This window comes from Podarcis gaigeae (genome assembly GCF_964106915.1).
Source record: "Podarcis gaigeae genome assembly, chromosome: 2".
Taxonomy (NCBI): domain Eukaryota; kingdom Metazoa; phylum Chordata; class Lepidosauria; order Squamata; family Lacertidae; genus Podarcis; species Podarcis gaigeae.
This window is the reverse complement of record NC_139679.1, coordinates 14,715,500-14,742,090: the sequence shown is the minus strand read 5'-3', so window position 1 is coordinate 14,742,090 and position 26,591 is coordinate 14,715,500. Positions and strand designations below refer to the sequence as shown.

The 26,591-nt window shown below is 44.3% G+C and overlaps 1 protein-coding gene across 32 annotated transcripts; it reads right to left on the bottom strand.

The window, feature by feature from the left end:
- On the bottom strand, positions 1 to 24,870 carry PCBP2 (poly(rC) binding protein 2). 32 transcript variants are annotated; one of them, XM_083728943.1, is made up of 15 exons: positions 24,464 to 24,775; positions 22,035 to 22,172; positions 21,552 to 21,575; positions 21,424 to 21,456; positions 20,762 to 20,878; positions 18,833 to 18,964; positions 16,978 to 17,106; positions 16,073 to 16,147; positions 14,181 to 14,267; positions 13,323 to 13,364; positions 12,101 to 12,173; positions 11,693 to 11,731; positions 10,586 to 10,641; positions 8,206 to 8,375; positions 1 to 411 (listed from the first exon to the last, which is right to left on the bottom strand). In XM_083728943.1, exons 2-15 carry the CDS (start codon positions 22,101 to 22,103, stop codon positions 375 to 377), a joined length of 1,083 nt encoding a protein of 360 aa, XP_083585069.1. In that variant the 5' UTR covers positions 22,104 to 22,172; positions 24,464 to 24,775; the 3' UTR covers positions 1 to 374. The 32 variants fall into 32 exon arrangements, with proteins under 32 accessions (XP_083585069.1, XP_083585070.1, XP_083585073.1 ...); XM_083728944.1 differs by having other exon boundaries at positions 10,586 to 10,638; XM_083728935.1 differs by lacking the exon at positions 1 to 411 and adding an exon at positions 3,076 to 5,161.
- Positions 24,871 to 26,591: the final 1,721 nt, after the last annotated feature.

Genomic DNA, 26,591 nt, shown 5'->3' with positions numbered 1-26,591 from the left:
TTTTCTATTCACAAGGAAAAAAGCTCCAGTCCATCTTTTTATTTTTTTGAAAAATTTCTGACATTACAGAACTAAACTGAAATGTATTAATTCCACTCTTACATCTCATGACATAACAGAAAAACTTCATGAGCCAAGAAAGGGGGAGAAGCTTATAAACTAAAATATGAATCAGCATTTTAACAGCTGAACAGAGAAAAGGAATTAAAATGCTGCAATTAAAAAAAAAAATCATGAGTGGATGGGTAAAGCATGTAGAACTGAAAATTTACAAACTAGTTAAAACCTGGAATCGCTGACTGCTCAGAAACTACACAGATGGATCATGGGGATGAACAGCAGAAACGGGTAATGAGTGAGGCGGTTGCATTGTCCTAGCTGCTTCCCATTCCACCAGTCTCCGAAGAAAGCCTACAACGAGAACAAAGGTTAAAGGCCTTTTTTAAAAATTCTATTAAGAGAAAATCCTACCCAGTCGTACTACAAATATTTTAAACCCCAAACGTATGATATAATCAAAAGCCAGAACAAAACCCTTTGGTTCCCACATCACTCGCAGACCCATGGCCCGCACAGCCCATACCATGCCAGGCAATATAGCAGCAGCTGTAGATCAGCAGTGGGCCGGAAGGCCCCTTTATCATTTAAGATGCCCAGAAGGAATATATTATCCTCAAAGTATGTGCGGCTGCGGTAAATTTTAGATGGTCCTAAATGTTCAGTGGTTCCTGAATGTTGCTTTCCTGCTGGGCCAGGCAGTCACCAGAACTCCTCTCACTCAGAGCTTTGTTAGCAGTAGGCACACCATAGTGGCCTCTGTTGCCGCTAGCATGCAAGCTGTGGCTCAGTTTGCCTTGTGTGTCTGAGTGTCTTGTTCTTGAAGGAAGCCACCAAAACGTATGCAATGGTTAGGCAATTAAGTTCCATGGTTAACAGGCAAGGAAAGAATTAACCAGCCAGATCATAAAAAGGCAAGCCAGAAATGGTTCGATTTATAAATCAGACCACTTTTACAGTTGCCTGATGCTTAAATCCCAAAGCCACTGTTATTTTATTCAGCCTATGAAGTTTTACCATATTCTAAGCCACGTTACTCTGATCAGATGAGTTCACTGCTCACAAGGCTTTAAATAAGCAGTGCTTAAGAGGACCTAACATTTGCTTCAGCAATCAATTTGCTACTCCAGAATTAACACAAAGGCACATTTCTGTCCATTGCTGATGGGAGGGTGGGCAGGGGGAGGGGATTGCATAAATCCCCAATACACAAGGTTCTTGAAAGGAGGACTTCCACTAGCACCCCTTCCCACATTTGGACTGTTGCAAGCTGACCCCACAAGGGCCTACAGAGACCAACATTCAATAACATTCAAGGCCCAACCACAATTCAACCAATTCAAGTTATCTAAAAACTTGAGATCTTATCCAAGAGGATAAGCCAAGCTATACGAAACTTACCTTTTATGTTCCAAGGCAAACTAGCTGCCCTTTCTCTAGGTTCTCCTAGCTCTGCAAGGTGTGTGCATCCATAAGCAGCTACTCCATTGCTGCGAGAATATTTTAGATGATCCAACCCCAGGGGTGCAGCCAAATTGTGCAGGTCTTTCCCAAAGAATTGTGCCACTATCGGTGTGAAAGACCCTCATGATCAGACCCTGCCCATGTGGCCGGATCATTTAAATATTCTTCTGCTTCTTTTAGAATGTGAAAGACTACCAAGAAGCCCCAAAGAGCTGAAACTGACAGTCCAATGGGCAGGGTAGAACCATTCAAGGGTGCAATAAGAATAGCTTATGATGGGAAAAGTTTGTGCAGTTTGTTGTATTGCAGTTTGGCTTGTACGCTGTTCTTCTAGAACTGAGAAGGGAGTCTGCAGGACACCCCATCTCACCACCCCACACATATCCTCAAAGTGTAGTTTTGCAAAAACTGCAGATATGCATGAGCAAAGACATTTTCCTCAAATTAAGAGAAAAGGTGTGGTACTCTATTCCCCATGAACCAGTATTTGTGCATTTGTATTGTCTGGCTTTTAGCAGCATGACGAGAGTTAAATATATAGATTCTCTGACCCCTTGCCTGTAAAGAACAGGGGGAAGGGGGTTTGTTAAGTGGAGCTGGAAGAAAACAACCTTTCCTCAATGCCAATTATGCCCATTTCAGGGCAGAGAAGCATGTGCACTGTGTGCTGTGATGGCCTACAGTCAACACCTCTCAACTAGATAAGGTAACCAAACCTTTGCTGTTGGCCCTCACTGTGAAGGAGTACCTTGGGGTAAGGGCATAAATTCTGCCAATCCGGGAGAAATTTACGTAAGGTTCTTTTAGAATGACAATTTTACTGGGAGCACTAGAAAGCGAACACATAGAGCCCAACATTGTGTCTGCAAATAGTGTTTACTTGATGTGTCTTGAAGCAAGATCCTTGCAAATCCAAGTTATAACAGAAGATTTCTGCTGCAAGAAATGGACATGTCATGAACCCATGGATGAGGCTACAAAAGTAATCAGGTTGACACAGAGAGCAGCTTGTTTCAGAGGCTTACTGAATGAGTCTCTGCTGGAGATCAACTTATTTGCATTTCTCGGAAAGGGCCCCAAAGCTTGGAAGCAGATCTGCTCTGCAATATCCCCCAGCAACCATTTGCACATGGGAGTGAAAATTTACGGGAGGCAAGGGCAAGATTCTAAAAGATGTCAAGAGTGGACACACCATTCATAGGATTCTTGGGAAACCAGTTCAGTAATATATGCTTAGTGTACCTCTGCTATAATAAAAAAATGACAGTGGAACATCTTTTGCCTACCTCAACTTAGAGCTAATAGAAATTAAAGGTTATTACAGGCCCACATGGATGCCAGCTGGATAGAAAAAGGGAACATGAACAAAGCTCTGATCTCAATTTCCCACCACTTGGTGCTCTGTATCGTCAACCCCCATTGGCTAGTGGTAGTGCTGCATGAACAAATAGCTTTTGGACAACACATAACCAGACTTGCTAGTCGAGAACAAATTAAAGCCCATTAATTCAGCCTCTACAGAACACTATAAAACAAGACGGCCAGCCCAAAAACTTGGTTAAGAGTGGACAATTTTTACTTTATGTGGTTACACTACAGAGCAGAACAGTTTTTTTTTAAAAAAAGTTACAATTGTGAAAGTCAAACTGCAGAAACAAAGTACTAAAAAAGACTTCTGCTACTCAAGGAAAAAGGGTTTGACAGAACTGCATTACGTCAGCCAGTTGATGGCCTCCCCGTCCCCTATGATAGGATAAGGCCAGGCCCTCCCAGCTCCCTGGATGCAAAGAGTTAACTAGTGCAGACCCAGAATCAAGCCATCAGTCATCATTTCAAACTTGTTCTAGTAACTTTCTTTTAATACAAAGGATAACACAAGATTCTTAGCAGTTCCAGCTGTCACCGTTTCTTATTCAATGTTGCCTGAATTATTATGTTTTTGGAAAGACTAAGAGAGCTCAAAAAAAGGAAGTGTCTGTAGTGTTCATGTGACAACCCCAGGCTAAAGATCAAGTGAATTTAGGTGCAGACAGAAAGAATGAACACGTACTATGCTCAACACAAGAGCATGTCATCCCGCTGCATTATCTGTTTTGTCTCCCCAGTTTTCCCACACGGCTTTTAAATAGCCTTTAGTGGAGGAAACAGGCAGCTGCTGGCCTCAAAAGCCCAAGTTGAAATACCAGAACAAGTGAAGCCAACTGCCCAGCCTCTATAGATTATCACCTCTCAATACAGAATACATGCGCCAGGGAGGGAACATCCATTCAGATGGCCTGTATTGCCATCAGGAGACAGGTGCTTCTAAAACCACATCTGTAGGTGTCTGAAATATCCACCTCTAAGGACTAAGTATCAGAAAGCTGAACAGGTTTCAAGTGCTTTTTTAGAAGATGCCATAAAGGAAAGCAACACCCACAGCATTGTCACAGCTGTTCATTACAGCGTATATGTCGCTCCAGGTTCTCTCACTCTCTTAAGTGGCTAATAAAAGTCTTGGGTGTGGAGAAAGATGGGCATCAGAATCATGCAAGCTTTTTAAAGGCCTGCTGCAGTTTTTTTACATGGAAAGGGTGTGCACACAAAGAATATTACTTGTACTACTGAGCAGGTGAGTTGTGTACACTGGCAAGTGGCAGTTTGTACAAGAGCAGGAATAGTATTCAGGTCTGAACCCGCCCCCAGCACCATTACAGCTCACACCCTCACAATTGTGTATTAGGTATCAGATCCTCCATAGGGAAGTTTATATACTTAATAATGGTGTTAGTGCAGTGCAGTAGTGTAGATAATATTTTTTTTTAAAGTTTAGCCTGGGGGTGCAATGTCAGATTCAACCGGCTTGTGGTCAGAGTTCGGTCCCAATTCAGGCACACCTGTGCATGTTCTCACCGTGACAGCTTTATTACAAAGGACAGACATTGAGACAAGTTTGGCCAAAGTAGCCTCTTTGCACAGCTTAAACCAAGGAATTGCAAGTGAGTTATCTTGTTAACGGATCCTAGCATTCCCTGCCCACCCAGCTCCCTCCCCACCCACCTTATTCCATGTAACAATGCAAACAAAACTACTAAAGCAACAGCTACAAGCTACATAATCAAGATCACTACTGGACTCAAACAGATTAATACACTTGCTCAATTGTCTTTGACCTAGTGGAGGTTGCCAGCAAAAAGAAACTCCATCCTAAAGGAATCACAAAGCTCACTTTTCTTTTGAAGTTTTAAAAAAAGCTCTTCCAAGTCTCCTCTATGGGATCCCCATTGCTGAAAAGCAATCTGCTGTTCCTCTAAGGCCACAAGCAGACACTCAGTAAGGAGAGAATCTCTGTTTTTCCGTTTTCAGTTTGTTAGTAACACATGGCACAGCTGAGGTGGTGGAGGCACCCTTAGCAGCAGACACAACATTTAGAGCCAGGAGAGGGACGGGTTTCATGCCAAGCAGACTGGAGACACAGGGGGCGGTCGGAAGAGGGTTGGGGAGGCTGGAGGGTGCGTCGGAGACCCCCGCTGTCGCAAGCGAGGGGGTGGTGGTGGAGGAGGAAGAAGAAGAAGGGGTGGAGGGTTGAGAGAGGTTGATGCTGAGGTGGTCGGGGATCGTGACGGAGGCTGCCTGGGAGGAGGGTTTAGCGCTTTCTAAACTGTAACAGAGGAAAAAAGGAACAAAAATACGGGTGGGTGGATGGGAACACCACACAAAAAGCACAGGACACAAACAGCTTAAATAGCATGAAACTAATCTGGGAAGCTTTGGAAACAGCATAGCCAGAAGAAAGGTGGGATGGGAGAGAATGCTGACTGCAAGGGAATCTCAACATTCTCTTAGGTGTACCATGGTGCACTAATAACTCTCCCCCACCCTCAAAACAAAACAAAAATCCCAGCCTACACAACAGTTCCAATCCCAACCCCATTATGAATAACAGCTCCAGGTTTTTATTTCCTCAATTCCAGAAGCAGAAACTTGGTTGCTTCAATACTGAACTACAACACACATTTTGTTGAACCTGCAGAGAACTGCCACTAAACCTAATGTAGTCAAGGCAGCTGAAATCCTATCTGTTCCTGACAATATCTTGCAACACACCACTCTCCCTCCCTCCCCTGCCCATGCAGCTGTCCCTTCAGATTTAATGCAGGTGGGCTGTAGTTCCTGCCAGTATTCAAAACATGCATTTAGGTAGCAAACCAATTCTAACAGTGCATTGTGTTCCACTCCAAGGTTGCCGTAATTATCAGGGAAGTCTTAATAAACAAACCCTTTGCGCAACTGTCAGAGGTTTTAACACAACCCAGTTTTCTACATCCTTACAGTCAATAAACAGGGGAGGCTATTCCTCATCTAGCCAGAGGATAATTTTTGTTTTTAAAAATGGTTCAAAAAATTTATAAAACAAGCCAAACACCCAAGGGAAGGCTTTATTTGTGTTAGAATAAGGAAGAGCTTGCAGAATGGTCGACACGTCTCTTTTTTCAGATACAACATTGTGGTTCTCAGTTAGGTTTTCCTGCATACTGAACTACAGCAAGTGGAAATGTAGGCTGCTTCTACAGAAAAGAGCCATGTCTTTTATTTGAATAGCAATTTCATCTCATGTTGCAGGAGCAATCTTCCACAATTTCATTTGTTCATGGGATTAAGCTTCAACAGAGCACTTGAGGAGCTCCACTGAAAATTGGCAAAAGAATTCTTGGAATGCCCGGATCACTGAGATAGTTGGAAACAGTTATGAACACTGTTCTTAAATGAGTTTCTGAGCTGAATGAATTTTAACCAATGTTACACCAGTAACATGCAGCCCAGTAAGAGCTGAACACAAGAAGCAGTATCATCAGTATCATCAAAATGACCCACACTCTATCCCCATCTTGAGACCTATATGCTCCAGAATCTGGTGTTTAAAATGACTGGTCCTCCTAGCTTAAACCAGCCTTGACAACCTGGGATTCTTGCAAAATACATTTAGCAGTTCACATCAATTAGATAGGATTTGAAGGACAGTTGGTAAGCATGACAAAATGTGAAACTCTAAGGATGGCTGTTTACATAGCAGTTCCCTTCCCCTCAGTACTTTATACTGTAACTTTGCAAGCAAACTCTTTTTACCTGATTTATAGATAGCATTTAGACTTTTAGACACTATAAAAAATACCCTAAGCCCTTGAAGAGTTCAGAATGGAGGAGTACCTATTAGCAATCTCTCTTACAAATAACTTTTTCCAAGTGTCATCTAGCCACTTACAAAGCAGCCTTCTTTCTTGCAGGCCATAATATGTCAGCCAATGTATAGCTAACTGGTTGCTGCTTGCCACCACAATGCAAGAATATTGCGTCTGTGAACCTCCAAGAAAGAATTCTCAACTGCAGAAACTGGCTATCTGTAAAGCAGCAAGTCATTGAATGCTGCACAGAACTTCAAATTTGGTGGCAGAAACTTCCTGGTTTCTGACTAGTACAGCTGGGGAACTAACCTGGAATCAACTATTTCCTGAGCATCCTAAATGGCCACTTCTTTGAAAATTGAGGTGCTCTCAACTTCCTCAGGGCAAAGGATCAAGGAAAATGTAGCAGTGTTGCTTTAAAAATCATAGCAGATAAGTATTTGGGAGAGCATCTACTTGTACAGATGTTGTGTTTTGCTATTAGCCAATCACTGAATTGCAGTTAGAAGGTACCCAAGGGGTCATCTAATCGAACCCCCTGCAATGCATTAACTCATTAGTGGGCAGTTTAGAGAGCTGAAAGGTGACAGGCAAGCCTAACTTTGCTACATTACAGAAGGAAGAAACTTACATTGGAGCCAGAGGCTAACCCATAGATTCTAATCATTAACCTGTCATTCAGCAATGAACACTTTAGCTACGTTGGAAAGAGAGGGAAGAAATCTAGGACATGAAATGCCAGCTGCTCATGCCTGGGTTTTTAATTATTGAAGTCAATGCTCTCCATTAAGCTGATGCTTTCACTTTTGCCTTATGAGATCATCTGATCTGCTCAAAAGCGGCAGAGGGCCTCTTGCCAAGTAGGCTTTTTAAGGACAGGGCCCAAGAAGCAGCCACTGTTTGCTGCAGAGAACTGCTGCAGCCCATAGCTGAGGGTTTTGCTGCTAGCAAGAGTACTCAGGGCGCTGCTGCAGCCTTTGCAGTGCAGAAAGCTCCACCCCTGGGGCAGTCCCAATTCTTCCCTTTCCTCTATTAACTACAGTGAACTGGGCTGCATAGCTTCCAGATCTCAAAAAAGGCACCAGCTGTTTCTGTTTTTTTTTTTAAAGGAACAGTTAAGCATCTTATTTTTGTACAGGCTCAGCTTAGCAGCAAGACTCCAGTTTAGTCTACCTTGAAGTAGACACAGGACTTTCAAGAAGCAATATTGGTTGGCTCTGTCACAAACCAGAAATATTCTAGTAAGAAGCCTAAGCGCTGCCAAGGAATGAGTGTTGCATATCCCATTTATTTCTATTCTCCTTCCTCCATACCACCTACTAGAAGGTCAATGGAGAGGTCTGGTGCACAGGCTGCTTTTGCACCAGGGAAGTGGGAAGAAGAAAGGTGGTTTTGTTCTATTTCAGCTCAGAGAAACAGCCTTTTTCAAAATGTTGCCCTGATTTTAGTCATCTTTCACGTTCCCCAGTTCTGCCAACTCATACATGCATTAACAAGCAGCATGCCATTTGAATAGACTTACCTGACATTAATTAGATATTGAGCCAGGCTAATGCTGGCTGCAGATCCAGTTATGGTAACCTGCCTGTCAGTAGATCCTTCCACTGGATTGGCAATTTTGATCTGCGCCCCAGACATCTGGCGAATCTCATTGATCTTGGCGCCTTGACGCCCAATGATGCATCCAATCAGCTGAGAAACGAAAGTTGATAATGGTCAAAATGGAGCTTAGGATTCCAAAATAATCATTTTGTCCTGCTATTCTCTTTTCAGGTCAAGTACAGGCCTAACCTCTGGGAAGCTAGTTAAATTCCAACTCATTATCTGATTAGCATATGCCTACTTCTGTGCTTTCACTATCAGGTAAACATTTGTTAACTCAAGAATGATACCTCATGTTATTTACCAAGAAACACAGTATCTGTGTGCCTATCTATGCAAGAGCCATTTGTACTGATGAACTATTCAGACAACTCTTTATATATTATCTCATATTGCAGACACTATGCTCACATGCTTGTTCTCTGTGAACCTCAAGATTTCCACACATTAGATTCTGAATGAAAGGCAGATTGAAAGGCTTCTACTGTAATTGTTCTTTCTCTATCCTTGGTGCAGCTGTACTGAAAACATGTGAGCATACTGAAAACAAACTTTATACCACTAAGACGCTCTGGATACTATTATTTGTGGCCAATCTAAATTTGTCAGTCCGTTTGCTCTGGAAAAGGTGAAAACACTCATTTTAGATGAAATTGGAGGGACCATCATCTGAAATCATGACTGCAGACCAAGAAAAGAATCATCACTCTGGTCACGTTCACTTTACGCTTAGGAAACATTTTATCTCCACAGTACCTATAAATGTGGAAAGGAATCAAACTTAAAACTCTTAATAAAAATTCAGTTGCCTGTCTAAGATCAAGTTTGTCTTGACTTCTCCAACTTTTGTTTAAGAACAACTTGTGAAAGTCCCTTTTCTGGATCTGAAGTTCATGTTACCTATTAAGACTGTTCCCTATAGCATTCTTTTTTCTTTACTAGAATCCCCAGTCATCCACAAATACCTAAATTTTAGAAGGCAAATCTATACTCAGGATCTCTTAAAGTCTTAATTCCAAGTACGTATCTTCCTCCATATGAACCTACTCAGACCCAGACATCCTCCTCTTGAGGCCCTTCTTCGTGTGTCTCCTCCAAGAGATCCAGAGGGTGGCAACAAAAGAACGGGCCTTTTCTGCAGTGCCTCCGTTTGTGGAATGCTTCCCCAGAGAGGTTTGCCTGGTGCCTTCATTATGCACATCAAACACATACACATTTGGGCACCAGGTGAAAACACTCCGCCTTCCCTTGTGGGAGGAAGGATTATTGATTTGCTTTGTTCTTATTTTTTATTATGTATTTTGTGTTTCTTATATTGTAATTTTATGTTGCGAACCACCCTGAAATCTACGTGCATAGGGTGGCTTACAAATTTAACAAATATATAAAATGCACCTTTGTTAAAATGGAAGTCTCTTTTTAGAGAAAGCGAAATCTTACATGCTTCACAACACTCCCAGCAGTCGCTAGACTACCAGACTATCTTCTGCTCTACAGACTGCCGTAACAGTATTACCCAGAGAACAGAACCTAAAACCTTGTTTGTAAACAAAGCTTGGTGGTATAACCACCCATAAAGTACATCTGTGCAAGCAGAGTACAAATACACTAAGGTCCACATAGGCACTCGAGCCTTTTGTTGGGCTACTTCTGGGTTAGCCAAACAGACTGGCCAGCTTCAGCAGTTGATAGCTCTGTGGTGGCCTGAAGTCACCCCATGAAATTGCCTGCAAAAATCTAACAGACCATTGTATTGTCTCAATTGTTCTCATCTGCAATGCTCTCCCAAGAGCACGGAGAGGCCCATGCACTGCTGCCAGCTGAATCAGATTTGGTTGCACCCAATTTTCTATGTATTTGTATGCTCAAGATTTCACCACACAAAAATCCACATGGCGCCCTGTGATGGGCTGCACATCCTGCATCCCTCCACCTGTTTCAATTAAACTGTGCAACTGCAATGAGAAAGTACAAAAGTTGTCTCTCATTTCAGGTTACAGTCAGGAATCTTAACCCAAGAGCTTCCTTCAAAACAGAAGAGGCAGTAGCCTGGATGTCCCCATTACGGTATTACAGTCCAATTGCCTTTTCCTTGCCATCTGTAGCAGTGCTGTGAACTCTGCTCTCTCTCTCCACGTGGAGGGCAGCTGTCCAGAGCGCAGGACAGGAACAGTTCTGTAACTCCCTGCCGCAGGACTCTTGGAAGCAGCGCCGGAGCCCAGGCCCATCTGAAAGTTGCAGCTCTGTCCCATCTGCAAGCCACCATTTCCTAGAATTTTGCATCTCTGAAAAATACTTACATCATTTGGAATGGTGAGTTCATGAGAAGTAGTTTGAGCTGATGCATCCAAACCTGCTGAGACACAAAAGAGATCGAGACCAATTTAATGCAAGGCACGGCGAGGGGGGCGGGCACTGAACAGAGGCCAGACCGGTCAGGCTAGCATTTGCGGCAGGAAAAACTGCTAACCTGAAGAGTTTCTCAAACAGGAGAAGAGCGAGATGCAAGATGTTAAATCCAAGCCCCTCTTCCTAAGCACCAGGGTTAAAATCAATTGGCAGGTTTCACCTAACGAGCCCCGTCAGCACAAGCCATGCACGAAGGATTCCCCTTGAGCAATGGGGCTTCTCCCCCCTCATCTGCATATACCCCTGAAATTGGCCGGAGGGGTGGGAATAACCCCCAGAGCAATGCATGGGGAGAGGGGAGATCATTCGGTCTTAAAGGTTGCAATGATTGCTCTGCTGCGATATACGCCACAGCACAATGGTAAACTCCACCCTCTGGCTATAAGGCAAGCACCAACAGAATGGTTTTTATTTGTCCAGGGTGGGGGTGAAGTAGTGACTCTGTTCAAATCAAGAAAGAACAAATGAGCCGGGATGACCTTTTTAAAGAGTCCTACAAAGCTGTAGCAAAGACAGACCCCCAAACAAACATGCATTCTCATCTTCCCATTTGTGCCTTATAGTTGTATGTCAATGATGTTCTTGCTTCAAAAACATCGCAAGAAGTGGAGGAACACATTTGCATTGACCAAAATGGAGAAAGGAGTAATGCCACAAAAAGCATGGTCCAACCTTTAGTTTTATTGGTCCAATGTAGCTGTTTATAGAAACACTTGTGGTTGACCTACCACCTTCACAAGCAAACAAACTGGTTACCAAATGAGAAATAAGACACTTCATTCATTCTATTATGCCCTGCTCTCCAACAGTTTCCAGCTAGATTTCTTCGCAAGAGAAGGGAGGTTTAATAAGCCTGGCCTTTGCACCTAACACTACTTTGCGGTTCCTTTCTACTATATGGGTTAGCAGAATTTGCTGCCTGGGAAAGAATCTCCCACCAGTATTAACACACAATAGAGTTAACTACAGGTTTGTTTGTGTTTTTTTTCAGTCATTACCCCAATAGCCTTTCACATCTGGAGAGCTGGATTCAACGCCTGTCAAGATACAAGGGACAGTAAGTGTGATGGTCCTAGCTGAAGCCTTATCAGGCTTTCAGCCACAAGACAAGCTATTACACAATTTGGCACTAGTGTCAGGATCGCAGCAGCTGAAAGGCAAGAGGTAACTGGCAAAGCTGTTGAAAGGGTGAGAGAAGGAAAGCAACATGAAGACTCTACCTAATAGCAATCTGATCTCATTTCAGGGCAGTGAAATCCACCCTCACCCCAAGATGGTTCCCTGTGGATTTTTTAATATATATATAAGTAAAACAATGGTGCTTAAGCCAAACATCTGCACTAAAGGCCAAGTGAAGAAAGACTCTTGGACTGGTAGCTTGCACAAGAAAGGAGGAGTTTTCATACCACTGAATCCAGTGTTGCCATGAGACATTGGAAAGTGTGACTGTTGCATTGCCAACTGGTGCAGCTTGGTCAGCTAGAAAGGAAGAGAGAAAGACTGATGTTAGGAAATTCGTAGGCTTACTTGCTTAGCATACAATTTAAAGGAAAACAGACACTGCAAGCTGAGCATGAGGTGCTGCCCCTTGGGGCAGGAGTTTGGGAGAGGGAAAACTGGGTTAAGGTGCAAGCGCTTCCCTGAGCAGAGATGGGTGCAGACAGAAGGAAAGCACCATGGGGCATGAGGCCAACACCCATCTCAAGAGTCCCCTGGCTCAACAGAAGGCATCTGCAGTGAATTGTGACGAACACTAGGAGACAAGCACGAACAGGCAAAGTAACACAGAGGCTGGTTTGCAGTGGTGCTTGGGACTACACCATGCAGGACTCTGTCAAGCATTTGGAGGGGAGAGGTATATCATGAGGAGTGACCAGAATGGAGTCAGATGCTCTCCCCAGTATTAAACAGTGCAGTTTTCTAGCTCTCTCCCCTACACCTACTTACCCCAGCCCCACCCTTGCCTGTTCTAAACATGCTATGAGCAGAGATCAAATCCCTATGTATCTTTCACTGAGAAGCTGCAAGTGCTGCATCTAGCTCAAATACCAGAAGGTTTGGGTAAAGAAGGAAAAACATCCTTTTACATCAAGCAAAGATAGCTAATGGCTTTATTAGAAGAAAGCGTGCCAAGGAAAGGCACCCCAAGCAAAAGCCCCACCACCTCCTAGCCACACCTGCACAGTGACTATACATGATGCAGAGTATCATGTTTGGAGACAAAAGCAAAGCAGAAGTCTGAGGCCAGCCTCTCCTCCACCACCACGGTGAAGTGCACTACACCAAGATGCCCTATGCCCTGTACCAAGAACCACAATGACAGTATACCATGGAGTTTTGTTTTGTTTGTTTGTGGGGCTTTACATCAAATTGGGAGGGAAGAAGGGAACTGAAACTTGGAAAAGTGTACCAAGCTTTGCTGTGCAAGTGTGTCACAGGCCGGCAGAAAAAGGACAGATTAAGATTGGCTACACAAAGAAGTGCTGAACAAAATTTGAGGATCGTTTTTGGTCAGATTTCAGCTTCAAATCAAAACAGACTTCTAAAGCTGCTTGTTGAGAAAGCATGGAGAAATTTTGAAGGGAGAAGTGGGGTGATTTCAAGACAAGAAGTGTAAACAAAACTTACATCTGGCTGTGGAATGGCATACTGTCCTTGAATGGTATAGGCCTACAAAAAGGAGGAAAACAGTCCTATTAAAAACCATTGGACAGCCACCCAGTGACAGACAGATTTCAACTAGCCAGGAAGCCAGAGAGCTGAGGGGGGAGAATTGTTGGTGGGGAGCCTGAAGGCAGGCAGTTCTCTTAAGGGGGCTGCTTGAATTTGCTAGTGTGCGTAGTGTGAGAAGGGAAACTGGTCCCCACCACAAAAAGAATTATAGTATCAGCAGCTGGTTGTTGGTGAAGATTTGTTGTGTAGTGGAGGATTGGACAGTGCTACAAGCCCTCCTGCCCTAGGCATACTCCAAACCAGACCTCCTATGCCTCCAACTGCTTTTAAAGCTAAGAGGAACCAGCTGGGTGTTCATCCCCACCCCACTAAGTCACCCCATCAATCCACACGCCTAGGAACCTGCAGTGGACAATCTACAGTCAGGTGCTGGATGGCAGAAATGCATCTGGAAGAATAGGGAGAGAGAAGCAGCCAAACATGATGGTTCTGGGGATTACCCTACTGAGGTGACCCAGCAAGGCACTCACTGCGTGGGGACTTGCTTAACACTAAGTGAGGCTTTGAGGGCACAAGTCTCTCACCTGCAGGCCAGGGGCGGGGGGGAGTGCAGCCCAGGTTGGAATTGACGAAGCAGTTATCACCTGCAGGGCTGACTATTGGCCTGCCAGGTAGTGTTTGGTGGCCTTAATCCAGTTCCCAATGAACAGGAGTTCACAGCACAAGCCGCCACCACCAGTCTTGCCACCCTTGTTGGCAGTCTCAAAGAGGCCAAGGATTGAATGGGCCATGGAGACTGAACTCCCCTCTCACCTCTTGAGGTGGTCCCTCCAGGTCAGAGTTGAGGCACATTGATGGGGCGGTGTGGGGGTAGCTTGCACTGCCGCTGCTGTACCTGTCCTGTGGATAAATAGAGGACTTCAGTCTCCAGGGCTGTCAATCCAAAACCTTTCGCCAACACCAAAGTCATATAAAACTTACTCTGATCAAGGGCTAACCTGTACTAAAGACAGACGCTGGCTTACTCCAACTCATGTCACATCAGTAGCACCAGACAATGCGAGATTTCCCAACTGCCGGCACCTTCAGGGGCAGGGGGCCTGCACAGGCAAAAGGAGTCTTGCTCTCTAAAGGCATAACAGGACTAACCTGCCACAAGACCAACCTCAGGATGCAAGTGAGGTTCTGCCACTATATCTTCAGTAACCTCCCATGTGCCTTTCCACTGCCAATTAACTGCCTAGCAAGCTGTCAAGAGCCTCTGGGAGGGTAGGTAATATGAATGGGGCAGGAAAGAAAAGGGAAGGGATTGAGGCAAGAACAAGAGCACGACAGCACCTTTCCCCCAGCAAGAGGTATCAGCCAGATAGCCCAATATAAGTGGCATGTGAATGTATAAGCACTGGGTGAACTACAGCCAGCCTTGTCCAGGTGCTGCCTCTAAATTTCTATTACTGACTGAAACTTTCCATTAACACTCTGCTCTGCCATTTTTCACTTTCACAGCCAGCATTTACAGCAATTATACCCCACCCGTTAGCCAAAAAGGCTCTTAGACAGGCTTGCAAATATTTGCTTAGTTCACCCCACCAAACTCACTTTGAAGCTTCTGCACTGTTGGTATAGCCTTGTATAGCCTTCTTTAAAAAAAAATAAAAAATACAGGTGGGCATTGAGGCACTGTGCTCAAAAGCAGTCCAATGACAAAGTCCCCAGAGTGTTCCAACTCCACTCCACATACTTATGCAGAAGTCTTTTCTGGGCATGAAGTTCTGAGAGGCTTTAGCTTCTCAAACCCTCATGCCTCAACCTGACGTGAAATCTATCTGCCTAAAACAGTTGCAAGTATCCACAAGTCCAGCTACAACTTTAAAATGCCTTGTAGGATCTATCTGAACTCGCACAGCCCACTCAAGAACACTTGTTTCAATGAAATCCATGAGAACGGTAACAGGATTCCAGCAAGCTGAGAGACTGAAGTCCCATCCTGCAATGGCCGCAACAATGCGCTTGTTTTACCAAAAATTTAACACATCTGTATCCAACCTTTCTGTGTACTGGAAGCAATTACATAATAGCATTGGGAAGCGAGTCAGATTCAGTATTATTTGGCATCTCTTTAATGTGTCCTCCCCAAATTGTAGTTAACATTCAGCATTTAAATCATCCTTAAGTCATTACCATCTAGTAAAAGGAAGTAATTCCAGAATGTTCTGAATTTTGGATTCAGTATCATAGGATTATCAGCCATATCTCCACCTCACATTCCCAATCCTCTGGGTTCCAGTTCTCCCAACACCTGTCCTTCTCATTATTCAGCCCCTGCTGCTTTAGAACAACTCTTCAGAATAATTCAAAGCCTACTGCAATCAGCCACTAATTTGAACACTGTCTTAAATTGAAGGCCAGAAAAAATTGTGGGCTGACTTGTGGTCTTATGTCTGGTGCAAATTTCAAATTCCAGCTAACTCCTCCAACCCACACTACTGACTACGATTCCCAAAGGACCTCAGAGCCTGTTGAACATTTGAAAGCAGCTTCCAAAGAACAAAACCAAAGCAGCAGAGGTAGCACTATGCTGGCCAGATGGGCAGCACAGGTGATAAAGCATGCAGAGTGGTTTGATGTGTGCTGGCAGTGTTGAAGCTTGGTAGGCTACTATATTATTGCCCCCAACCCATGCCCAACAAGAGGAATGTCCTTACCTGACCGCCTGCAAAGATGACAGGAGAACTGGATGGCTTGGGTCGGTAGGGGATGGTGACACCCTTTGGGGGAGACTAGATTATAAAAGAGTAAGAGGAAAAACATGGTTAATTATAGAGTCTGGTTAAGCATCTGTCACAAAGCTATATGGGTCAGTTTATTAGCTGTCTGAACTAATGAGCTATCCACTTCACAGTCTTCCTCATTTGATTGACACTGCTATGGAGGCAGTAGTGTCATCAAAATCCGAGACACAAAGCATTGATTTAGATTTCTTCACAATTTTCTCACATCTGTGGTTCTAGACGTGCAAGGCAGACTTCGCCGAGGTGTCATGGGCAAGGGGGGCACTACAACCACTACAACAAAAGGAGGGGCATGCACAAGACCACTTTGCAGGGTCTCGGGTTGAATCAGACAGCAGTTATTTGTTACATCAAGTAATCACCAATCTGAGCTTTCTGTGAGCTGCTCACATTAGATCAAGGATTGATACCTCCAAGTGCACCTACAGTTGTACTGCAGGTGTTGCTTTCAGGCAGCCTAAGCTGCTTTTATACTGACTTGGCTCTGATGGTTCTCTTCCAGGAAATACTGTGGACATGAACCCACTAAGAACCAATGCTTTATTTGAAAATATCCAGTGACCTTCACATACATCACTTAAAACCGAAACTACACCACCACTAGGGAGAAGCAGCTGTCAGTAAAATAATTCTGTAGCAACTGTTCCAAAACTAGAAAGCAGCTGGCCACAATCCAGTGACAATGCTCCTTTTGCCCTTCTGCTTGTCTCAAAAGCTTTTAGCAACAATCCCTCTCTCATTTATTTGTGCATTGTGTGTGCATTTACTCATTTTAATCTAGTATCTTAAATAAATCAGGTCACTCCACCATTACTCACCTCCAGCATGACCACACAGATCTGTTTGACGCACTCAATGATGGACTGTGGAATCCCAGCAATGGTGATCGCTCTCTCAGTTGAGTTGGGCAACATGTCTCCAGCCACCTGGACCTGTGCCCCCGTGCTCTTAAGATTAAAAATACCAAGTCAGGTTTCCAGCCTCACAGAAGGACAGCTGATTTATTACATATACAAATAGCAATAGCTTAGCTTCTTCTCCAAAGTGATTTAGGACTAGTCATGAGAAGTTAGTGCATGGCTACATTACAGAAATCACAAGATCTGTTCCAGCGTACTATCCAGTGTTCTTAACAAGCCCCTAAAGTCCAGCTTTCATGAGGACAAATTTATTGCTCTCAAAGCTGCATAAAACTAGGAAGTGAAGACAAGGTTTTGCAGGCACCATTGTTACTGAAGACTGGACTTATCAGACAGGATCATTCAATCCTGTATGACAGCCACAGGGACAGAATCCCACAAGTCCTATCACTACTTACTTTCTATTCCACAAAGGTGGGAAAAAGATAGTAGTAGTTAAAGGCAAATTTTGCGTTTAGGAACAAGGAGCTTTAGATAAAGGGAAGATATAGGAATGGAATAAATCTGAAAATAAAGCCTGGGGGGGGGGAATTATCCAGGAGAAGAGAGAGGCATGCTCCCTTGGTTGAGGCAGGAAATGAACTAATGGAAGGGCTTCAAGATGGAAAGCCAACCAAAAACAACTTTCTTCTTTCCTCTTAAGCAGAGGAGGTTGGGAACAGAGGAAGCAAACTCCATAATGGATACAATCCTAATCAAATGGAAAGGTTAGTGTAGGTTTGTGAGACCAGGGCCAAACATTAGGAAACAATAGTTCACCTATGTTTAACACTTTGCCACAGCAGCAATGCTGAACTGGCAATTGGTATCTGTAGGCCTGCAGCTGACGTTAAGTAGGAGTGCTTGCCAACATGGCATTCTGGCCAGAGTACGTAGTCAAGACAATTGAAACCAACTGCAAATGGATAGCTAAAAGGAAATCTCTATTTCTAGGCTAGCTCAATTTTAAAGTGGTGCAAGAGGCAGAAATGGGCAATAAAAATCAGAATGCATTATAATCCACCCTAAACACTCATGGATGGGCTGAAGCACATAATGAAAATGCAGCTAACATATTTTTGAGGATTCAGTTATGTAAAGTTTTAACCTGGCCTGTACCACTTAATATGCCATGTAGGCATATTTATTGTTCTGAAATGTTTCAACCCATGCACCCATTTGTTTTTAAAATGAGGGATTTCAATCAAATAGAACTGGGGCCTCTCCCAAGACTCAAAATGAGAGAAATATTACACAACCAAGATACATGGAGGAAAGGCTCTAAATGGGCCCCAAAGGTGAATATTAATAGTTATTCTATGCTGATACATTAGCTGAGGTATTAACACTCCAATGTCTTCGCATTCATAGCACCAATGGATTTAATTTGGAAAGGGGGATGGAAAGAGATTGATTAGTTAGGTAATGTGGTCAATAAAAATCCCAGATGCCAGCCTTGCATACAACTCAACTTCTTTAAAGGTCTTAGTCTGCCGCTTATCTGGCAATAAACTGACCCTGGAGATAAAGGACGGGAGACCAAAAGGGGAATACAAACTTACAAAAAGCACCTGACTCCACTGCGCTTGGCTCCAGCCGCTCTTCGTCTCAGTTTCATGAGCACTAAATATAAGCGGCTGTATTAAGCAGGATGATGCAGAGTCTATGTGTGGCATTCAACCTCAATACATTTGGCACAGGGCGGGGTCATGGTGAAGGGGAACGAGCAGCATTTTGCAACACACACACAAACTTCGCAAGTCTAAGTACACACCTCTCTTATCTCCTTGATCTTGCAGCCTCCTTTTCCAATGAGAGAGCCACATTGGCTGGCAGGTACCACAAGTCTCAGAGTGACGGGGGGCCTGCTAGAAGCTGTGCTGTTGGTCATTGAGCTGCTGATGTCCTGAAAGCACAAGTTAACAAACTTTAACTATCAAAATTTCAAATGGAGGTTAAAATTTCAACAAAATGATGATGCTCAAGAGACAAAAAATGTGAGGTTCCAGCAATGCACACACTTTATAGAGGACCAAAGAGTCCAAGTATTTGTTCCATCATTATAGTCCATCAATTTGTTATCTATGCAGCACTTATGTTTATAGCAGGGTTCACAATATACTGCCTGCGAATGCACATGTGCCGACAGTAGCTGTCCCTGCTGCTCACTAGGTCCCCTCCCCCCACTGAAATTAGGCTTGAAAGAAGTATTCTGTTGCAGCCTATAGAATAGGTCACAATGTGTGCTTGGTTGTGATGGGTATACAGTGCCCACAACAGTTTATCCAGTTTGCAAGTGTGCCCACAGGCCCCAAAAAACTGGCAACCTCTGGTTCACAACCGCTTCTGCTTAGGAAACTGTTCTCACATAGTCACAGCCAGAAACTGTATTGATAAAAAATTTAAAATATGGCTAAACTGCTTAATTCACCTTGTTCTTCCACAATATCCTGATGACTCAATTTTCCTGCACCATGAACTCCTTGATGGAGTATGAGTAGAATGCAAAAAGCATGCTCATTAATTGTTAATAAGCCACCTTGGGAGCATGAACTGGAACATGTACAATTTTCTTAAGCTTAGTGATATTCTTAATAAGGAGATATACTTTATGGTGCCCTTGGGCTAGCTAATTAACTCCCCCATGTACTTTTCCAGAGATTTCTCTTGTAGCATGAACCAAGAATATAGTGGGTGTTTAGAAGTAAGCTCCTATCCAGCAAAAATCCACAGAGTAGATAATCTCTGCATCCCAGAGGCTGTCCATCATTCCACACTGTAAGACAGTGAAAAAATCGCTGCAGCCAGATGTCAACTCTAAACTGGTTCAGTAGAGCCAAGCCTGCACAACATTCATGAAGGCCTGGCACTCAAGGAACAAAAACCCTCTGTTAGTGCCAGAGCTTATATTCAGTATCTTTCATACATTGGCTATGATGTAAGCCTTACAAACAGCACAGCCTAAGCAACTAAACTCAATAGCTGCAACAGCTATTCTGTTAAGCAAGCTGCAAATCTCCATGCCAGGAGCAATAAGACACCATCTTTCACAAGTCAAGGACAGAAGCTCGAACCTTGTGGGGGAGGTAGGGAAGCAAAAAGTGTTCTCGGGTTACTGACATTCTGCTAATGCTCAAGCACTGAATTTCAAAAGTTTAAAGAGGCACAGCTTACAACAAATCATACAGCTGTGGTTAAGTGAATCTAAGATCCTAAGTAAAATGACTTCACCAAGCTATTAATTTGAAAGGCAATTGAAAACCAATTGCAGTTTGGAACACTGTACCAGTCCGAATTTGGCAGTAAACTTGTAACTGAGCAACATAAAAAGTGAACTAGTTTACAGAACTTTGAGAAATGCTTTAAGATATGAAGTTCTCTATATTCTTGAGCAATGATCAAATTGTTTTAATCAGACAGCCATTCCATTGCTATACTACCAAATATCAAGATTAATCCCAAAATTAAAAGCTCCAAATTTTTCTTCTCAAGGGAGTCTTAAGAGTCCACTGTGTAGAATTGAAATTCCATGTTTCCACAAAATGTGGCGTGTATGAGTAAATTTCTCATTGTGTTTGCAGGAAAGATGGTAACCACATTCAACACTGCCAGAAATGATGGGTCCACATCATCACCTCCAACACATCAGCAGATGGAACACACATTATTCAACCCATCAAAAAAAAGGGGTGGTGTCACATACCTCTTCCAGTTTGTCAATGATCATAGCAAATGCTTTGAAAATTGCATTAGTAGGTCCAGCAAGAGTGATAATCCGTTCTGGGCAGTTCCCTTCTGAGATGTTAATGCGAGCACCACTCTAAAAAGGGGGGGAGGGGGAGGAACGGAGTTATAGAATCAGCGTTGGAGGGGACCCCAAGGGCCATCCAGCCCAACCCTCTGCAAGGCAGGTCAAAGGAGACTCCCCTTTCTAATTCTGCCTCTTCCCACCACCACCGTTTGATTTTCTAGTAAGACAGCCATTCTATGCACACTTATTTTGGAATTAAGGCTCAATGAATTTACTGTGACTTACTCCAAATAAATATGCAAAGGATAAGGCTACAGATTTTAGTGCATTAGGCAGATCAGAAGTACCTAGCAGAGATACTGCCAAACTGACACACACAGCTTTCAGAAGTTGAGATACAAATAGCTACCACTCCTTCCCATCAAGACTGGTTGGTTTTTTTGGAAAGTCATAAATTGCTATGTTCAAGTTGATACTGGGCATGAATAACGTCGTATCTTTCAAACTGACTGCTATCGCCTCAGCAAACTGTTTCTACCAGGTGAGGAGCCCCTTATTGCCATATTTAACTTTCCCTTGATTTGTTTTCACTGCTCTTATCCCCAAGAACCTACCTCTTCACGCATCTTCTTCACGGATTCTCCTTTCTATACACAAACACACAGGGGGAAAAAGAAACTGGTTATTAGTGTCACTAATCTGAATTAAGGAAAGAATATAATAATTACACTGGACCACTTACCTTCCCAATGATGCTTCCAACCTCCTGAAACAGCAAACATAAGAAATATGTAGTTCTCAGTCATTCTGACAGCCCAAAATAAAAGCCCACCCTTCAGTGTATAGACAATATTCTGCTTATACCCACCCTCTACGTACAAACAAGCCTTCAGCTGCATAACAGTGCAAATTTGGACATTAAAAAGCTGAATGCAGCATCCTTACTAGATGGTGCTTAGAGCAGCTTTATATATGAACAAAATATTGTAAATCTCTGATTAAATATATTTTAAGGAGGCAGCTTGGTTGTTTTTCCAAGACGCACCCAACCAACTTATTACAATATTATATTCTCCACTGGGGTTAACTGAGCGCTCTACTACAAAGAACATGGTACGCCAAGAGCAAACTGATGTTTTAATTTGATCAGACAACTGGGTTTTCCAAGGCATTTACTGTGACCTAGTTTCAGTCTGACGCAACCAAGATGAGGAAAAGCAAGTACCTTCCCATGCATAAGTAGGCGAATAGTAAGTGTGACATTTAAACCTCCTTCGATAACACCAGTGTCCATCTTGAGCTGTATTCAGTTAAGTCAGGCTTGAAAGTGGTCAAATCTTTGGTCGCTGGAAGGAAAATCAACCTATAAAATAAAAAGATTATCTTGTACTGTCACCACACAAGAATTAACTCATTAATACTGTTTTCTGGCAGTATCTGAACACTTTGATGTCCTGTATTTGTTCTTTTTTCCAGGCCTCAGCATTACATGTATCTTGCATTAGATTTAATCTGAGGAATAGGCCCAGTTGACTGTCACCGACAAGTTGTCAACGCCACAGATTTGCATGTGCTTACTGTCACTAATCAGTTGATGCGCAGAAGTTTACACCTCCTATGTGTTTATTCACAAACTGGTCAGGTAGTGCTTAGTAGCCAAATGTGTTAATGCCCATTGGAGACTACTGGTTAAAGACGATCCCCTGAATGCTCCTGGCACAGAATAGACATATCCCCTTGAACAACTTGACCTCCTCCTTCCTTTGCTAGAAGGAGAGATAGAGATCAATTGTCACTTTCAGTTTCCAGTTCCATTGCTCAGCAAACTACAAATAGCTTCAGCAGAAGCACTTCCCAGTCACTTTCACAGCTTCACTATTTATTTTTTTAAAAAAATCCGTCTATATTTGACAAGATGTATGCCTGCTGCTGAATTTGATGGTTCTTTTCGTCAACTATAAGTAACAAGAACCCCATCACCCATGCGATGAAACTTAACTTTAACCATGTAAAGTAACAGCTTTTAAGCATGAGCAGTGTGTTTTTTCCATACTACTGAACAGTGACAGGAAGTCACCTTTTAAGTAGGCTTAGGGATAATTGACTCATTAGAGAGCAAGAAGTCATTTTCAAATCAAGTGAAAGTCATATATATAAAAGTCATTTTCTTTCATATATATGAAGAGAAAAAGTAACAGCAAGCAACTTCCAAGCTGAAAACTGAACTATGAATCAGGTTAAGAAAATAATTTTTAACACTAGTCTAAGATAAAAAAGCAAAAATCCAAATAAAAGACTTAACTCTTAAAAGTCACCAATAGTTTGCTGTTTCTGCAACATTGCACAAGTTGGTACCTGAATTCTTATTTATCTCAACTAATCCATTTAACTTCCAATATTCAAGAATTTTATTTACAGGGATTACTACCTACAATAACACCTTGAGCCATATCATAGATTTTAAGTTAAAATATATGGAAAGGAAGGTTGTCAACCCTAAACCGATTTTGGTTTTATAAAGAAGCCACACAGGCCAATCCTCAAACCACCGGAAGTCTAAAGTTGCAATTTTTCTTCACCAGCCAGTGAAGTTCCTATTTACAGTATTTTACCTTCCCCAAGTTCTCAAACCATCTCCCACCCTAAAGCTGCCCACTCTAACGAGCAATTATAAACTTGCAGATCTGCACCTTGCACCGCCCAAGTTTAGAGTCAAACCTATTTCAAACTCGTGGAGGGGTCGAGGGCGAGGGGAACGGGCATATTAAACAAATCCCACATCCTCATACTAAAACTACTTTTATATATATGTATGTATGTATGTGTGTGTGTGTAATCTCCTTCCACCGGCCAGTTTAATAGAAAAAGGGCTCTATTTTAATTTTTATACTTCTATTATTAAAGCTGCGCTATAAAGTTCTCACAATGACTTTCCGCCAGTGGAGAAGAGCTGCCTAAAAAAGAATCGGAATCGGAGGGAGAAAAAAAAATAAGAAGGGGGCGCTGTATAGCTGGCGGGACGCGTTTTTAAATAACACGACGCAACTGTCCTGTTTTCTCTTCCCCACCCCTCCCGCTCCAGCCATGAGATCCGCCCGCCCGCTGCTGCTGCCGCCGCCGGCCCGCGAGCCAGGCCTCCCTCCATTCTCTTACTCACAGCCGGCCGCCTTAGCGTCAACCTCCTCCTCCTCCCCCCCCCCCGGCTGAAAGAAAAATCCCCGCCCCTCTCCTCCTCCCCCCGCCATCACTCTCCCTCGCGCGCAAGAGGCCTGGGCCCACATCCCGCTCGATGTGACGCAGCAAGAGCGCCCCCCCAACTACATACATACACACGCACGCAGCCATCCAGTCCACTGCGGCCCCCCCCCAGCCGCGTTCCACGCGGGGCCCGCTCCTCCCCGAGACGCAAATGGCAGCAACAGCGCCACCCCTCCCCCCACCCACCGACTCCAGGCGCTTCACACGCACTCGGGTGGGACCCGGCCGCAGTAGGCCGCAAGCGCATCCTCGAACTCGCGTAGCGACCCGGCCCGGCTCGAGGCGCAGGGTTGGCGGAAGAGCGCAGCTACTCGAGGCCGGGGATTCGGAAAGGGGGGGGGAGGAGGGGGAGAAAAAAAGACGAGTACTTTCCGAGGGGCGGTGGGAAGCCCTTACCTGGCGGGGTGGCTAGGCCCGGCCGCTCACGCGTTCGTTCGCTCCCTCGCTGGGGCGGGGAAGGGGACGGGACGGGGGGGAGCGGGAGGAGGGAGGGCGGGTGGTGCGCGGGTCTCCGGGGCGGGCGGAGGGAGCGGGACGGGGGGAGGGGAGGAGGAGAGAGCCGGGGCGGGCGGGCGGGATGGCGGCGGCGGGAGGAGGGCAAGGGCAGCGGGAAGGGGCTGCGGCAGCTGCTCTTGCGGCGGCGGCCTCGGCGGGTCTGGGAGGGGGAGCTGGAGAGCGGGGCGATTTCAACCCCGCCTTGACCCGGAAACGATGAGAGCCCTCCCCTCTCCTCCCCCGTGCAGACCTCTTCCGCGCTGGAACGACAGAGACGCCCCGGCCAGCGCGTCTTTTCCCCAGCGGACGTTGCAATGCCGACCATAGAGAGGGGGCCGTTGGAAACGAGCCGGGGGCGCTGGCTAGAGCGTCGCCCAGCGAAAGAGCAGCGAGGTACCCCCTGCAGGCCGCGTGCTGCGTAGTCTTCCAAAAGCAGCGTGGCTCTAGCAGGGAGCTATGGAGAAGAGGAGGAGGAAAGGGACGGAGGGAGGAAGAAAGAAAGGAGGCAGCCATCTCTCGCGCGCTGCGTTTGTGCATATGCAGATACAAAGGCTGTTCCCACCAGGACTTCAGCATAATTGAGAGAGAGGAACCAGGAGGAGGTGGAAGGGGCAGAAGTGGCTCAGAGGAGCTCCTGTTAAGTTTTATAGGACAAAGTAAACTGACAAAAAGAGCTGGGACGGAATCGGATTGGGGGCTGAGAAGAGTCCCTCGCCCCCGACCCCGTTCTCCAGGGCGCCCTTGTCAGTGCCTTTGCTTCCATTAGGACATGTGCTTTGGGACGCCTTTGTGAGAGGGAAACCTGGGACCCCACCGACACACGTCCCCTTGTGACATATATTCCACACCCATCACCATGACGGTGTCTCTAGTCAAAGCACACAAGTTTTACCATTGACTTTTACACATGTGATGTGTCTGAACTGTATGTGTGTGTGGATGTAGTCTGGCTTACTCAAAAGGTTTAAGATTGGTAATGCGATTTAAACAACATAAAGCATCCGAATAAAACGATACAGTAAAAATCTACCACCGCCAGCCATTAAAAGAAGCTCTTCAATAAATGGGTCTTGGAGTGCTTCTGAAACATGCTTTGTTGTTTAGTCGTGTCCGACTCTTCGTGACCCCATGGATGCCAGGCACATGGATGTCTTCTACTGCCTCCTGCAGTTTGGTCAAACTCATGCTGGTAGCTTCAAGAACACTGTCCAACCATCTTGTCCTCTGTCGTCCCCTTCTTGTGCCCTCCATCTTTCCCAACATCAGGGTCTTTTCCAGGGAGTCTTCTCTTCTCATGAAGTGGCCAAAGTATTGGAGCCTCAGCTTCACAATCTGTCCTTCCAGTGAGCACTCGGGGCTGATTTCCTTAAGAATGGCTAGGTTTGATCTTCTTGCAGTCCTTGGGACTCTCAAGAGTCTCCTCCAGCACCAGAATTCAAAAGCATCAATTCTTCGGCGATCAGCCTTCTTTATGGTCCAGCTCTCACTTCCATACATCACTACTGGGAAAACCATAGCTTTAACTATACGGACCTTTGTTGGCAAGGTGATGTCCCTGCTTTTTAAGATGCTGTCTAGGTTTGTCATTGCTTTTCTCCCAAGAAGCAGGCGTCTTTTAATTTCATGACTGCTGCTTAGGCTCTGGCTAATCTCCAGGAGTTCTGCCTTTTAGGGAGCAGGGTGCACAAGTTGGCTACCAATCATGACTAATTTAGGTTCACTAATTTCAACAGGTCTATTCTAAGTAAATGTTAGTATGAATCAGTCTGATGCAGAAACACTGTCCCCAAATCCCAGATTTATGAAGGGCAGCAATGATTATTCAGTGAGGAAGGAAATACTTCTTTAAAAAACAACAACCCTAAGCGACATTGCAGTGAGGCAAAACGGAATCTGTGAATTAGCCCTAAGAAAAAGATAATTTGTCCACACAATGGAACAAACACTTCCTTTGGCTCATAATAAAGGGTTCAGTAACAAAGTACTGATGGAAGTGTGCCCTGATCCACGAAAGCTTCTGTCTGTTAGT

What these genes read in the sequence shown, in the direction of transcription:
- PCBP2 (XM_083728935.1), bottom strand. Translation starts at nt 22,103, where the DNA reads ATGGACACTGGTGTTATCGAAGGAGGTTTAAATGTCACACTTACTATT. An exon ending in TCATCTTTGCAGGCGGTCAG is followed by an intron (nt 14,268 to 16,072) that starts GTAAGGACATTC and finishes ATTTATCCACAG; the next exon opens with GACAGGTACAGCAGCGGCAG. An exon ending in AGATGTGAAAGGCTATTGGG is followed by an intron (nt 10,642 to 11,692) that starts GTAATGACTGAA and finishes TTTGTGTCTCAG; the next exon opens with CAGGTTTGGATGCATCAGCT.